At 40.9% G+C, this 16,443-nt stretch overlaps 1 protein-coding gene and 2 non-coding genes across 3 annotated transcripts in view; 1 reads left to right on the forward strand and 2 right to left on the reverse strand.

Moving 5' to 3' along the window:
- LOC126209869 (TRAF3-interacting protein 1-like) overlaps window positions 1-3,776 on the reverse strand; it is a 183,217-nt gene extending 179,441 nt beyond the window's left edge. The window contains exon 1 of the mRNA XM_049938994.1: window positions 3,768-3,776. Coding sequence (XP_049794951.1) covers window positions 3,768-3,776 — 9 coding nt within the window. The remainder of the gene's footprint in view (window positions 1-3,767) is intronic.
- A 2,109-nt stretch (window positions 3,777-5,885) lies between these two features.
- Window positions 5,886-5,960, reverse strand: Trnat-ugu (transfer RNA threonine (anticodon UGU)). Its single transcript has one exon. It is a non-coding gene; the product is annotated as a tRNA-Thr (tRNA).
- A 313-nt stretch (window positions 5,961-6,273) lies between these two features.
- Trnat-ugu (transfer RNA threonine (anticodon UGU)) lies at window positions 6,274-6,348 on the forward strand. The gene has a single exon. It is a non-coding gene; the product is annotated as a tRNA-Thr (tRNA).
- The last annotated feature ends 10,095 nt before the right edge of the window (window positions 6,349-16,443 follow it).

Genomic DNA, 16,443 nt, shown 5'->3' on the forward strand with positions numbered 1-16,443 from the left:
GGATCAGGATTTTCTCTGCCTCGTGATGGCTGGGTGTTGTGTGCTGTCCTTAGGTTAGTTAGGTTTAAGTAGTTCTAAGTTATAGGGGACTGATGACCATAGATGTTAAGTCCCATAGTGCTCAGAGGCATTTGAACCATTTTTTTTGATACAGTGGTCAGTGTGCAGTGATCAGTTTTCATCGAAGGAGCTGGGCGAATTCATTCATTTGTTCAGAAGGAGAGGCCGACAGTGTTGGCCCCCTTTCAGCCAGTCGGCGATGATAGAATCGAGGCTCACGCCCTGAAATCTTTCCCAAAAGATTTTAAAGAAATTATTTGGTAAAAAAAAACATTTTTGTCTTACCTATAGCTTTGTATGTCGACTTCGTGATGATGTGTCCATCGTTTCATTAATGGCCATAGTCATTGTGGTATTTGCACTTAAATAAAATAATGCGCGAAATTCGAAGAAATTTGCAGCGAAAAAAGTAAATATATTTATATATGGTGTCTCTCCTAAGAGTCGTCAGGCGCATTTTCTCTAGTGTTTCAGCAGATATTTGCAATTTCATTTTTGCATTGTTTGGTTGAAAGTGTTGGTTTGTGTCACTTTACAAACAAAACTGTGGCTCTAGGTAGCGCCATTGAATGGCGTTTCTGGACATGGGTTTCTCTTCAAAATATTATGTAGTCACTCCCCTCTGCAACTCCTAGAAGTTGTGAATATCTGAACGGCCCGCATACTGTCAGTGCGGTGAAGGGAAGCATGGAGAAATTTGGAAAGAGAATTGAATTCGGGGAAAGCTTTGAGGTTTGCCAACGATATTGGTATTTTATGGTGAAGGACTTTGAGGGAACAGACAGTATTTTGAAAAGAGGTTACAATATGAAGATCGATAAAGTTAAGAGAAGGAAAGGACAATGTAATGTAGCCAGGCTGTTGTTTGTTGTTGTTGTGGTCTTCAGTCCTGAGACTGGTTTGATGCAGCTCTCCATGCTACTCTACCCTGTGCAAGCTTCTTCATCTCCCAGTACCTACTGCAACCTACATCCTTCTGAATCTGCTTAGTGTATTCATCTCTTGGGCTCCCTCTACGATTTTTACCCTCCACGCTGCCCTCCAATACTAAATTGGTGATCCCTCGATGTCTCAGAACATGTCCTACCAACCGATCCCTTCTTCTAGTCAAGTTGTGCCACAAGCTCCTCTTCTCCCCAATTCTATTCAATACCTCCTCATTAGTTATGTGATCAACCCATCTAATCTTCAACATTCTTCTGTAGCACCACATTTCGAAAGCTTCTATTCTCTTCTTGTCTAAGCTATTTATCGTCCACGTTTCACTTCCATACATGGCTACACTCCATACAAATACTTTCAGAAATGACTTCCTGACACTTAAATCAATACTCGATGTTAACAATTTCTCTTCTTCAGAAACGCTTTCCGTGCCATTGCCAGTCTACATTTTATATCCTCTCTACTTCGACCATCATCAGTTATTTTGCTCCCCAAATAGCGAAACTCCTCTACTACTTTAAGTGTGTCATTTCCTAATCTAATTCCCTCAGCATCACCCGATTTAATTCGACTACATTCCATTATCTTCGTTTTGCTTTTGTTGATGTTCATCTTATAGCCTCCTTTCAAGACACTATCCATTCCATTCAACTGCTCTTCCAAGTCCTTTGCTGTCTCTGACAGAATTACAATGTCATCGGCGAACCTCAAAGTTTTTATTTCTTCTATAGCCAGGCTATAGTACTATTAATAGAAGCAGATATGCTTTGTTCTTTAGGCAGCAAAATAAATGACGATAGGCAAAGTAGAGAAGATACAAAATGTGGACTTTCTGAAAGCAATCGTCACTGGTGATGAGTCGTGGGCGAACCACTACACGCCCGAAACCAAGCAGACCTCTACGGAGTGGAAACATAATGGTTCCCCAGTAGAACAAAAAATTCAAAGTGACTCAGTTTGTTAGAAAAGTGCTTGTGACTGTGTTGTGGGATATGCATAATGTGTTATTGGTGGACGCTGCTGAACATGGGTCCTCTGTGAATGGTGTAGCCTACATTAAAATTTTGGTTAAGTTGCGTTGTCCCCTTCGTGACGAACGCCACAACATGTGCTGACGTTCTTCATGACAATGTGAGAAAATCGCTGAATTTGGGTGGGAGTTGCTCCAGCACACACCATATAGTCTGTACTTTGCACCATCGGATTTCCTTGTGTTTGGCCCCATGAAGAAATTCCTGGCTGGCTAATGCTTTGCGACAGACGCGGAAGTGAAATCAGCTGTCCTCAGATGTCTGTACTCCAACCAAACACCGAGCGAGGTGGCGCAGTGGTTAGCACACTGGACTCGCATTCGGGAGGACGACGGTTCAATCCCGTCTCCGGCCATCCTGATTTAGGTTTTCCGTGATTTCCCTAAATCGTTTCAGGCAAATGCCGGGATGGTTCCTTTGAAAGGGCACGGCCGATTTCCTTCCCAATCCTTTCCTAATCCGAACTTGCGCTCCGTCTCTAATGGCCTCGTTGTCGACGGGACGTTAAACACTAACCACCACCACCACCATCCAACCAAACAGACTTCTACGAACAGGACATATTGAAAGTGGTACCATGGTGGGAGAAATGTGTCGAGAACATTTGTGGCTATGTAGAAAAGTAGCTAAAAAATGACGAAGTCCATTTGTGAACTTTTTTGTTTTTTAACAAAATTATTGTGTGTGCTTTCGGATCTCCTCTCGTATTAAATCTTGTGGTTTTGTTTTGATTATAAGAATTTATGTTTTAATGTTTTAAAAACCAGAATTTCGGAACGGTATTTTGTAAAAATCGTATCTCATTGTTTTATCACAAGTTTTAAAAAAATACAAACTTGTGATTTTTATGTGTGTGGGGGGGGGGGGGGGGTGGAGGGGAGAGGCTCAAGAGGTGCGCTCCGGCACAATTTTAGAAATGAAGCACTACTAAAGACCACAACAACAACATCCTTAGTAACTTGCTGGCAGATTAAAACTGTGCCGGACCGAGACTCGAACTCGGGACCTTTGCCTTTTGCGGGCAAGTGCTCTACCACACAGTTTTAATCTGCCAGGAAGTTTCATATCAGCGCACACTCCGCTGCAGAGTGAAAATCTCGGAAACATCCCCCAGGCTGTGGCTAAGCCATGTCTCCGCAATATCCTTTCTTTCAGGAGTGCTAATTCTGCATGTTTCGCAGGAGAGCTTCTGTAAAGTTTGGAAAGTAGGAGACGAGGTACTGGCAGAAGTTAAGCTGTGAGGACGGGGCGTGAGTCGTGCTTAGGTAGCTCAGTTGGTAGAGCACTTGCCCGCGTAAGGCAAAGGTCCCGAGTTTGAGTCTCGGTCCGGCACACAGTTTTAATCTGCCGGGAAGTTTCATATCAGCGCACACTCCGCTGCAGAGTGAAAATCTCATTGTGGAAACATCCTTAGTAGCTAACAAGGTTACGAGACTTAATGGAAACTGATGGTCTCGTAAAACTTCCCTTGAAGCATTTTTATTTGTTCCATAGTCCTAACACACTGCAAAATAGTATAGTTTGGATAATTTTCCTCGTGACAGACAGATAGGTGTGTTGATCTTATGCAGATGTAGCTTGCAGCTCCAGCGTTGCAGTAGCTATTATGAAGCTTTTGATATTTTTGTGTGATGACAGATTAATACTCAATGGTTACCTTTCATTTTAGATGCTGACCATTTGCAGTGCCATTTCGCTTCAAGTGCATTTTTAGAATGTCAATCCTGTCCTTACCTTTCCCATCTTTAAATACATTATTATTTTCACGAAGTACGATTTGTTATTCGTATCGTTATTAGGTAGGTAGCGTAACTAACCATCTTCGCCAAGGAGATATAACTTAAATATTTTATTTTTAGCTGCTGATAGGATTTACTTATAACTAAGTGATCTGGCATCTGAAAGGGGTATTTTCATTAATTCCGTTTCCTGTCTTCGTAAGCTTATAAGAATGAACGTAAATGAATTTCGTTCTCTGTAACTGATCTTCATTGCCATATGGGATGTGACTATCGTGTATATAATTTTGTCGAGTTACGTCACGAAGTGATCACCGAATAATGTTGAAGTTAAACAGGAAAGAGATCATAGAATACGATATAACCACAATCCAACATAACGGTCGCAACGTTCCGTCCCGGTTTTGTCATCCCAGCGACGGCAGCGCCCCAAGCGGTCAGCAAGCGGCACTTCTGAATACAATATCGGATGTGTTCGAATACTAACATATTGATTTGTAACATAATTTTTACAATAGGCTGTGTTTGAAGTTCTGTAAAAATCGACAATAACTAAAAAATTACATCACACTTGTGATTATTTAGTTTCCTAAGAGACGCTGGGAGATACGAAACGATGCTTTACAGGACAGTTTATGTACGATTCTGTTGTAGCGTACAAACGTTTAGTGAATAACATAGTTTTCCTTTAATAAGAAAAATCGCTAGTGAACACCAGAAGGCCTTACTTTTTACAGAAGTATGTCGTATATTAATCCAACAAAGCAGAATTTTGTTCTCTACACTTCAGCGAAATCAGTTAATATGGAATGTAGGAAACCTATATGTATGTAACACGTACATTATTCAACGTATCAAATAAGCCACCACAACTGTATCTTAAGGAAAAAATCACACAGACGTGATAATAAATCGTCAAAAATGCTACCCAACACCGGAGACACAAATTCCACAAATGTTGCTAACTGTGAGAAACAAACGGCAAGAATCGCTTTTTAAGCAAAAGTAATTACATTTACAAAAATATTCGTGTACCAGAAAGTCGAGTGAAGTGTAAGAGAGGCTGAAACGACGATGAAAGAGCCTATGATAATAACAACAGACAACAACAGAAATATTTGCTTCCCATGCTTGGAATGTATTTCTATTCTCTTGCTTTCAGCGGAATAAGCTGCAAATTTAGACATATTAGAAAGTATTTCTTCATGAATTGTAGCTTATGTGACTGAATCAGTGTGATTCGGCTGTTTCTACATGTATTTCACGAAAATTTATGTATCTTGGTAACTTAATAACGCATAGAACGCAAAAATATAGACACTATTCCATTAATTGAACAGAAAATAATTAAAAACGAACATTATCCTTACGACACATGCGAGTATCTGTTTTTTCTCCTCTTGGAACGGTAGTTCCGCTCCAACTGTCAAACGGCAACAACTTTCACACCAGAGTGTCGTGACTGTGTTTACTAGACTGCGATATGACCCTTTACAGCGATTCTGCAGAGTAACACGAAATCCAGTATGGTATAGTAAGCATCGTTGGCGCAGGAATATTTCGCGATTGTTGCGTTACCGAGACTAGGTATTTTTGAAGTGAAAGGTTATTCAGGATATATGCTATTAAATTAAGGTGCAAAGAAGACTACAGAATTTTATGTATCGAGAGTATGAATAATTTCAGAGTAAGCGACTGCGAAATTAATGAGTAACAGAATTACGCTGTGTTATGTATGCACACCGAAAGAGCAATCTCTAACGGACTTCGTAGCGCTCGGAGATCGAGTTATCGCTATAAATATCCAGTACAGGATCACCCGTGAAATACTGCTGATGGGCATTGATTTTAAATGATAAAGTTAGCTTATTCTTCGTGTAAGTCGTACCGAACTGCAGGTAAGCCAACATTTTTTATTTCTTTCGATGTATTGACTCGTCAGTTTAGTTAATGGTCGTAGTGAAGAACTATATATGACGGTAGTATCTGTTCCCGAAAGAACAGTTACCGTCGATGACCATGCAGCTTTGCTCGAAATGAAATGATAATTAAATAGACACCCTAGCTGCAAGCAGGCGTTGATACACTTCATTGGGGACATGTTGAAAATGTGTGCCCCGACCGGGACTCGAACCCGGGATCTCCTGCTTACATGGCAGACGCTCTATCCATCTGAGCCACCGCGGGCACAGAGGATAGTGCATCTGCAGGGACTTATCCCTTGCCCGGTCATCCACGGTAACTGTTCTTTCGGGAACAGATACTACCGTCATATATATAGTTAAAAAAAATATGGGTTCCCGGCCTTTGTTCTTGTGCGAACCCACACGCTATGCCCGAACTCGTACGGGACTTGGTAGATTAATCTGCCACGAGTAATGAGTATGATGGGCAAACATCTATTAGGCGCACTACGAATGTAGTGTTGTGGACATGTTGGGAATGTGGATCTCACGGGGAGCGTGCAAGGGATAAGTCCCTGCAGACGCACTATCCTCTGTGCCCGCGGTGGCTCAGATGGATAGAGCGTCTGCTATGTAAGCAGGAGATCCCGGGTTCGAGTCCCGGTCGGGGCACACATTTTCGACATGTCCCCAATGAAGTGTATCAACGCCTGCTTGCAGCTAGGGTGTCTATTTAATTATCATTTCATTTCGTAGTGAAGACTTGTAAAACGGTACATCACAAACTTAGCTCCTATGAATTATATCATATGAAAGTAAAGAAGCTGAATTACTACTCACTAGTATATTGTATATCTAACTGAAGCTATTTGAGTGTTAAAACAAACGCTGTTGCAGTTGTTTCAAAATTAGTTAGTTTGTAATTTTTAAGTTATTTTTCTTGTTCTTCATTTGAGTGATTGTACGGTTTCTACATTTGTAGGACCATTACCACTTAAATGTATGCGACATCAACCAAACCCCCAGCAAAGTTTAAAAAAAAATAAAGCTTATTTTTATAAAGATGAAGGATGAATAACATTTATGCATTGGCAACGATATAAAATTTACTTGTTCAGGGTTTTCTTTGTCACTAAACCAAGAAATAAGGAGACGATTTGAACAACTTATTTCAAACGATAATTGTTAAAGTTGCTTTCGTATCAACCAACGCATTCCATATCGAGTCTTTTCCGTGCCTTGCGATTTTTTCCATAGCCACATTAGACAAAAATCTCCTTTCACATCTGCAAATTTAGGCGATTATGTTCGGTATTTTTGACTTGTTTCCCGACGAGAATGGATACTTTTCGCCAAAACATAACAAGTTCTGTTCCATCAAAACCTATTTTCGGTTTATGGTCTCGGCGGTGGAGAAGAATTGTGAATTTGGTCCAATTTTTCGCAATTTGAAAACATTATGTCATTCACTGAAAATTGACTTACAATCCAGGTATCTGCGTGTTTGCGTTCAAAACCAGAAAGATACAGTATGGCCAAGATAAAAGCAGCCTTAGTCAATAATAAGACCATTCAGTTATAGAACATCATCCCATTTAAAATCAGAAAATATTTTTAAACATTGCAACGTATGTTGAAAATAGTGGCCCTGTATGTAGATGCATTTTTGTGCTCCTAAAATCACATTCAAACAAACTTTAGACAGAACACCAACATCTGTTATTTCAGTACTACGGCATATGTTTTCATTCAGTTGATCTAGGTTATTTTCGCACGCTTTTCGTTTTGAATATGATGCTGTGTTGACAATGAATCTAAAAAACGTGGTGTCCATAATATTGCTAGAAACTGCGCACCACCTCCATCACTTTTTTAAAAAGAGGAATTCGATACACAATTTTCGGTGAATCTGTGTGGAAATTTGTCAGCTACTCATATGACCAGAAAGATGTCACGGACCTTCGTCACCCATAAAATACAGTGTCTGTTCAAGCTCGTCATTTACAACCTGTTCTGAGCACCACACTTAACACTTAACACTCTTTTATCAGCTGGAAGTTATGACTGAACATATGAAATGCGGTAAGGTTTGAGGTGCAAAGACTTGAGTGCAGAATGACAAGATGTACGTTTAACACCTGTCTGATGCGAAAGCTGCCTGACTGACTTTTTATGGGCTAACTGTAATTTTTTGCAAAATTTCCAGCCTCTTCCGGTGTTCGAAATAATCTTACGGCTACGCTTAGAATCAGAGGCGTCACCACTGGACCTCCATTTTGTTCTCTTCCGCGTTCTCCTTTTTGCAGAAATACTGAAGTTAGGGAACTCTACATGAAGAAGTTAAGGACTGTTCTGAAAAGAACCAGTACGGAAGTAAACTCCAAAGTACACACCCTTTCATTCAAGAAGACAGCATACTTTACTGGCATTATTGAGAGAAACACAAAAGTCACAGAGAACACTTTCAAAGCAACGAATGAGGCTGTGGCAATTAACCACGCCCATCATGGGTCAGAAGATCGGGCGTGTGGGGAAACAGGGAAGTGAAATGTGTCGTTGAGTACACCATCGCAGGCGCTCCTGTCTGTGATGCAGCGTCAAGGATAACTGCAGCCACGGTCTCCGAGAGAGAGCCGGCCGGTGTGGCCGTGTGGTTCTAGGCGCTTCAGTCTGGAACCGCGTGACCGCTACGGTCGCAGGTTCGAATCCTGCCTCGGGCATGGATGTGTGTGATGTCCTTAGGTTAGTTAGGTTTAAGTAGTTCTAAGTTCTAGGGGACTGATGACCACAGATGTTAAGTCCCATAGTGATCAGAGCCATTTTAAACGGTCTCCGAGCTGATAATCCATGCTGCTGCAAACGTCGTCGAACTGTTCGTGCAGATGGTTGTTGTCTTGCAAACGTCCCCATCTGTTGACTCAGGGATCGAGACGTGGCTGCACGATCCGTTACAGCCATGCGGATAAGATGCCTGTCATCTCGACTGCTAGTGATACGAGGCCATTGGGATCCGGCACGGCGTTCCGTATTACCCTCCTGAGCCCACCGATTCTATATTCTGCTAACATTCATTGGATCTCGACCAACGCGAGCAGCAGTGTCGCGATACGATAAACCGCAATGGCGATAGGCTACAATCCGACCTTTATCAAAGTCGGAAACGTGATGGTACGCATTTCTCCTCCTTACACGAGGCATCACAACAACGTTTCACCAGGCAACGTCGGTCAACTGCTGTTTGTGTATGAGAAATCGGTTGGAAACTTTCCTCATGTCAGCACATTGTAGGTGTCGCCACCGGCGCAAACCTTGTGTGAATGCTCTGAAAAGTTAATCATTTGCATATCACAGCATCTTCTTCCTGTCGGTTAAATTTCTCGTCTGTAGCACGTCATCTTCGTGGTGTAGCAATTTTAATGGCCAGTAGTGTATTACTAGCAACGCTTTGCCGCTTGGGGCTCGCAATGTGAAAATATAAAAATCGAAGCTCGAATGATTATAATATCGAGAAGTTTCATTGCAGTGTACAGTCTGTTTCAGGGGGTGAAAGTCATACCGAAGAAAGAAAAGCTGTCCCTCTGTACCTGCGACATTTCCACTCACTTTTCGAAACCCCCGTATGTTTCTCAACAGCTCATCTACTTTCTCGTTTTCCGCCTTCCCGTCCTCCGTTTTCCTCGAATTTCCTTCCCATCTGCATCCGCCTTTGCACCTTACCCACAAAATTTAAACAGAGATGCCCCTATTTTCATGTCCTTTTATTGATTAAAATTAGCCGTAAGGTAGAGAAACAGTAAAAAAAGTTTACGTAATAGCTGGCCTCATTTGTGCCAATGAAATCTAATGACATTGGCAATAATAATTTTTCCCATAATTGCAGCGAAAATTGCCAATTTGCGCCACATATTCGTTTTTGAGGGGGACGTTGCAGATAGCGATAACCGCTGCTTCGATCGCGATAATTATGAATGAATATAAAATGCTTGAGGTAGATGAAATATTATACCGCGTATTAAAAATCGTAATCTTGAAACAACTTTGCGTTCTGATAAAGTGGGTGTATTACCTGTGCCATCAATAGTGCTTGCTTGTAACAATAACAAAGTAAAAGGGAGAAAAAACGGACATCGGACTGACCTCCTCAATCAGTCCGTGTAAATAAAAAGTTATTATTCAACTTCCGATAATAATCTAATTTGAAAAAAAGTAAAAAAAGAACCACCAATTCGGAAAGGATCTGCTAAAAGTTCTTCTCGAAAGAATTTTTTTTTTATAATTTGCAAAATAACTTTTTGCGTATTTTCGGCAAAGAAATCTTCGTACCAATGGTTCTGCGGGTGCGTCGCTGACATGGTATGAGCTACTTACAGCGGCCGACATCTACAATAGAATCTTTAAAGTTTTCCTGTCGACTCTAGACAATTTCAAGTTCAGGGGACCTAACAGAAAGAATGATTAAGATTTCGATTTAACTGAAGTCTGACTGGTGAAGGTAGAATCAGGAGAAGTCGAAATACTAACACGAGTTATAAAATGGGGCTGTGATTTAATGAGATTCGTATTTATTTACAAAAGCGAGCAGAAAATAACAGCTCAACACAAATTAAAAGAAAAATAATGTTTTACGTAATTAATTATTTTTTATTAATTTAATATTTGAGACGAACAGGACCTACAAATACATAAGAGAACTGGAGTTTCGTTTATGTTTTCGTGCTAAACATAATGTCATCAGTGCTCGCACTTTCTCCAGAAATCTTCGAAAAAATATTTCTCTCTCTCTCCCTCTCTCTCTCTCTCTCTCTCTCTATATATATATATATATATATATATCTCTCTCTCTCTCTCTCTCTTTTTTTTACACTTACAAGGCAATCTCCCCATCGCACCCCCCTCAGATTTAGTTATAAATTGACACAGTGGATAGGCCGTGAAAAACTGAACACAGATCAATCGAGAAAACAGGAAGAAGTTGTGTGGAACTATGAAAAAATAAACAAAATATACAAACTGAGTAGTCCAAGTGTAACATATCCAACATCTAGGACTATATAACACGAAGAGCGCCGTGGTCCCGTGGTTAGAGTGAGCAACTGCGAAACGAGAGGTCCTTGGTTCGAGTCATCCCTCCAGCAAAAATTTTACTTACTTTATTTTCGCAAAGTTACGATCTGACCGTTCATTCATTGACGTCTCTGTTCACTGTAATAAGTTTAGTGTCTGTGTTTTGCGACCGCACCACAAAACCGTGCGATTAGTAGACGAAAGGACGTGCCTCTCCAATAGGAACCGAAAACATTTGATCGCAAATCCATAGGTCAACCGATTCCTCCACAGGAAAACACGCCTGAAATATTCTATACGACACTGGTGACGGCATGTGCGTCACATTACAGGAATATGTTGTCGACCCACCTAACTTGCACACTTGGCGAATGGGTAAAAAGATTCTTCTACCTTGCCCGATTTAGGTTTTCTTGTGGATGTGATAATCACTCCCAAAAAAGTGATGGAAACATTGAGTTTGTCGCATAAACGGCAACAAATGAATGCAACAGTTTCACAGTCGCACAGTTTTCCCTGTGCTCTGTCAAAACAAACGTTTTTAACGTTTTCAAGTTTTTCCGTGTGTAGACCGTCAAATCCTGCATGTGTCCAAGCAAATCTGAACATGTCCTGGAATTTTGGAGAGCAAAGCTGATCATGTCTGAGTGCATGAACTTTGATAATTGTCTGAAAATAAAAAATTAAAACTTTTCACTCGAGGGAGGGTTGAACCAGGGACCTTCCGTTCCGTAGCTGCTCACGGTAACCACGGGACCACGGTGCTCCTCAGTGAACAAGTACCTTAATGTGACATATCTTGCACACGGACTACTCAGTTTGTATATTTTGCTTATTTTTTTCATAGTTCCATACAACTTCTTCCTGTTTTCTCGATTGATCTGTGTTCAGTTTTTCATGGCCTATCCCTGTGCCAACTTATAACTAAATCTGAGGGGGGTGCGATGGGGATTCTCCCTTGTTAGTGAGCCACTGCTGTAGCTGCGGAGTATTCAATGCTCACACTAACAGCGAATGGTTTAGCCCTTTTTTAAGCACATGACCTTCGACAGGTACGTCTTGTTCTCTGCATTGAGTAAGAAAGCCATTTCAGAGCATTCCTCAACACACACGGGAAGTTATCTCGCCGTGTGCGCTTTCTCCGTCCTAGTTATATTTCAGCAATATGTTCCCATTGTTACGCAGTCTGTACATTGAACAAGCAGTACAGGAAAGCAAAGAAAAATTTGAAGTAGTAATTGAGGTTCAGGAGAAAAAATATAAAAAAAGTTTGAGGTTTCCGATGACATAATTCTGTCAGAGACAACGAAGAGCTTGGACGAACAGTTGAACGGAATGGAAATTGTCTTTAAAGAAGGATATAAGATGAACATCAACAAGCGCAAAACAAGCATAATGGAATGTAGTCGAACTAAAGCGGAAACTTAAAGCAGTACGATAAACAGCGTAGACGAAAAGAGAATAGAAGCTTTCGAAGTGTGGTGCTACAGAAGAATGCTGTAGCTAATGAGGAGGTACAGTATAGAATTGGGGAGACAAGAAATTTGTGGCACAACTTGACCAAAAGAAGGGATCAGTTGTTACGACACTTTCTGAGACATTAAGGGATCACCAATTTAGTAGTATCTTAGATCTAGACCAACAGATGAACACAATTAACATATTCAGTAGGTTGCAGCAGTTATTTGGAGATGAAGAGGCTTGCACAGGACAAAGTAAAATGGAGGGCTGCATGAAACAAGTCCTCGGACTGAAGACCACAACAACACATCTTCCTGCTTCAGGGTTGTCGACAGTGTGGTTGACGGAGACCTGAAAGTTTTCGCTAAATCTTCTTTCTTTTTTACTCCACATTCAACGCCATTAATAACATGATTAATTTCTAGAGAAACAATGTAGCTGCACTTTTTTGAAGTCATACTTGCGACTGAATTATTTACTGTAGTAAGTTTGCATTAATGAGGAAACGAAGGAATCTCGCAAAGAGTTGAATGGTGAAATAATTATCAGGAAACAGTTACAATTGTCGTGTGCCACACAGCCACTAATTTCGAATTACAGAGCATCCGTCGTGAAAATCGCTCCGACTTATTGGCTGTACAAAACAAATAAGACTTTTGGTATTTATGGATTATTTCTTTATGGATTATTTCTTTTTTTTTCGAGAAGCTTGACAACTAGTTCAATTTATCGGGATTCAGATTAGCAAGAGTCGACTGTAATTCAAATTAAAGTGAGAAGTCCCAAAAAAATAAATGCCCGAATGTAAAATACATAGAGTTACATGAATAATAAACGAGGCGCACAGAAGGTGACACATAAGAGGGGTAATGTTTTAATTATCACGAAAAGAAATTACGCTGCAACCATGAAGCGTGGTGACGGTGTTAGTCCTTCACTATATGTTCTCTCTTCAATGCGACACGTTTTTGCGAACGACTCATGTATTGCGGAGACTTCGGCTGTACAAGTCTGCGGGAAAAGCGAACACTTAAATGTTTCCGCGCGAACACTGGTTTCTATTATTTTATCATAATGGTTAGTCCTCCCTAAGTAGGTAGGCCAGCAAAATATTTTCACACTGTGAGGAGAAATTTGGTGACTGAAATTTCATGAGAAGGTCCTGCCACAACGAAAAACGCCTCTGTATCATATCCGTGGTACTTCCTCCCTTATTTCGCGATAATATAGGGTGATTCAAAAAGAATACCACAACTTTAGGAATTTAAAACTCTGCAACGACAAAAGGCAGAGCTAAGCACTATCTGTCGGCGAATTAAGGGAGCTATAAAGTTTCATTTAGTTGTACATTTGTTCGCTTGAGGCGCTGTTGACTAGGCGTCAGCGTCAGTTGATGCTAAGATGGCGACCGCTCAACAGAAAGCCTTTTGTGTTATTGAGTATGGCAGAAGTGAATCGACGACAGTTGTTCAGCGTGCATTTCGAACGAAGTATGGTGTTAAACCTCCTGATAGGTGGTGTATTAAACGTTGGTATAAACAGTTTACAGAGAATGGGTGTTTGTGCAAAGGGAAAAGTTCTGGACGGCCGAGAACGAGTGATGAAAATGTAGCACGCATCCAGCAAGTATTTGTTCGCAGCCCAGGAAAATCGACTCGCAGAGCTAGCAGAGGGCTGCAAATTCCACAATCAACTGTATGGAGAGTCCTACGAAAAAGGTTAGTTATGAAACCTTATCGTCTGAAATTGGTTCAAGCACTGTCTGCAGCTGATAAGATTAAAAGAATCGATTTCTGTGATTTTATCCTTGCTCAAATGGAAACAGATGAATCTTTCGTTTCAAAGATTGTGTTTAGTGATGAAGCAACATTCCACACTAACGGGAAAGCCAACCGTCACAATGTCTGTATATGGGGCACTGAGAATCCGCGGGAAACAACTCAGTATGAACGTGATTCGCCTAAGGTGAACGTTTTCTGTGCCATTTCAGCCAATAAAGTTTTTGGTCCCTTTTTCTTCGAAGGTGCTACTGTAACTGGACTACAGTATCTGGAGATGTTAGAGAATTGGCTGTTCCCTCAGCTCGAACAAGAAGCACAACAATTCATATTTCAGCAGGATGGAGCGCCACCACATTGGCACTTATCTGTCCGTAACTACCTGAACGTCAACTACCCGAGGCGATGGATCGGCCGCCAGGCAGCCCGTGACAGAGCACCTCACCACTGGCCTCCAAGAAGCCCTGCGATTTTTTCTTATGGGGGTATGTTAAGGATATGGTGTTTCGGCCACCTCTCCCAGCCACCATTGATGATTTGAAACGAGAAATAACAGCAGCTATCCAAACTGTTATGCCTGATGTGCTACAGAGAGTGTGGAACGAGTTGGAGTATCGGGTTGATATTGCTCGGGTGTCTGGAGGGGGCCATATTGAACATCTCTGAACTTGTTTTTTAGTGAAAAAAAAACCTTTTTAAATACTCTTTGTAATGATGTATAACAGAAGGTTATATTATGTTTCTTTCATTAAATACACATTTTTAAAGTTGTGGTATTCTTTTTGAATCACCCTGTAGAGAAGGAACTGCCCTTCTTTGAACTTTTTCGATGTTTTCCGTCAGTCCCATCTGATGAGGATCCCCAACGCACAGCTATACTGCAGAAGAGGGCGGACAAGCGTAGCGTTAGCAGTCTCTTTGGTAAACATGTTATGTTCTATAAATGTTCTGCCAGTAAATCGCAGTCTTTGGTTTGCTTTCTCCACAGCTTTATCTACGTGACTGTTCCAATTTAAGTTATTTGTAATTGTAATTAAGCATTTAGTTGAATTTACAGCCTTTAGATCTTGTAATTTTTTGTATAACTGAAATTTATGGGATTCTTTTTAGTGCTCAGGTGGTTGGCTTCACACTTTTCATGATTTAAAGCCAATTGCCACTTTTTACACCATGCAGATATCTTTTCTAAATCATTTTGCAATTCGTTTCGCTCATCTGATGACATTAATGGGCGGTAAATGACAGCATCATTTGCAAACGGTCCAAGCGAACTGTTCGGATTGACTCCTCAATAGTTTATGTTGACCAGGAACACCAAAAAGCCTGTAACGGTTCCTTGGAGAACGCGAGGGATTACTTCTGTTTTACTCGATGAGTTACCGTGAGTTATAACGATCTATGACCTTTCTGACAGGAAATCACGAATCCAGTCACACAACCGACACGACACGACACTCCAGGGATTAGAAGTCGCTTGGGAGGAACGGTGTCAAAAGCCTTCCGGAAATCTAAAGATATGGAATCAGTTTGAATGACCTTTAGCAGCTTTCATTATTTCGTGAAAATAAAGGGCTAGTTGAGTTTCACAAGAATGATTATTTTCTGAATTGGCTGTTTGTCAATAAATCGTTTTCTTCGAGTGATTCATAATGTCCGAGCACGGCATATGTTGCAGCATCGTACTGCAAATCGACGTTAGAGATATGGGTCTGTAATTTAGCGCATTACTCCTATTTCTTATTCTCGGGAACTGGTGTGGCTTGTGCAACTTTCCAGTCTCTGGGTACGGAACTTTCTACAAGTGAGTGCTTAGATATGATTGCTAAATATGGAGGTATTATATCAGCATACTCTGAAAGGAACCTATGTGGTATACAATCTGGACCGAAAGCCTTGCCTTTTTAAGTGTTTTAAGCTGGTTCACTGCACCAAGGATATCTACTTTTAAGTTATTCAGTACAGGGGGCGAGGCAAAACCTGACAGCCTAGAGAAGCAGCACGTGTAACTGTGTGCTGTGCTGAAAGAGTGAAGTGTTGCCGTCTGACTTGCATAGTTGTAGCTTTTATTTGCTCTTCTTCTTCTTCTTTTTAATCATCAGTCTCCTGACTGTTTTAATGCAGCTCGCCACGAATTCCTTTCCTCTTCATCACAGAGTAGCACTTGCAATCTATGTCCTCAATCAGTTGCTCCATGTATTCCAATCTCGGTCTTCCTATACAGTTTTTGCCCTCTACAGCCATGGAAGTCATTCCTTGATGTCTTAACAGATGTCCTATCATCCTGTCCCTTTTTGCCAGTGTTTTCCATATATTCCTTACCTCGCCGATTCTGCAAAGAACCTCCTCATTCCTTACCTTATCAGTCCACCTAATTTTCAATATTCGTCAGTAGCAGCACATCTCAGGTGTTCCGATTCTCTTCTTTTCCAGTTTACCCACAGTCCATATTTCACTACCATACGGT

The sequence above is a fragment of the Schistocerca nitens genome, chromosome 10, assembly GCF_023898315.1.
Source record: "Schistocerca nitens isolate TAMUIC-IGC-003100 chromosome 10, iqSchNite1.1, whole genome shotgun sequence".
NCBI classification, from domain to species: Eukaryota; Metazoa; Arthropoda; class Insecta; order Orthoptera; family Acrididae; genus Schistocerca; species Schistocerca nitens.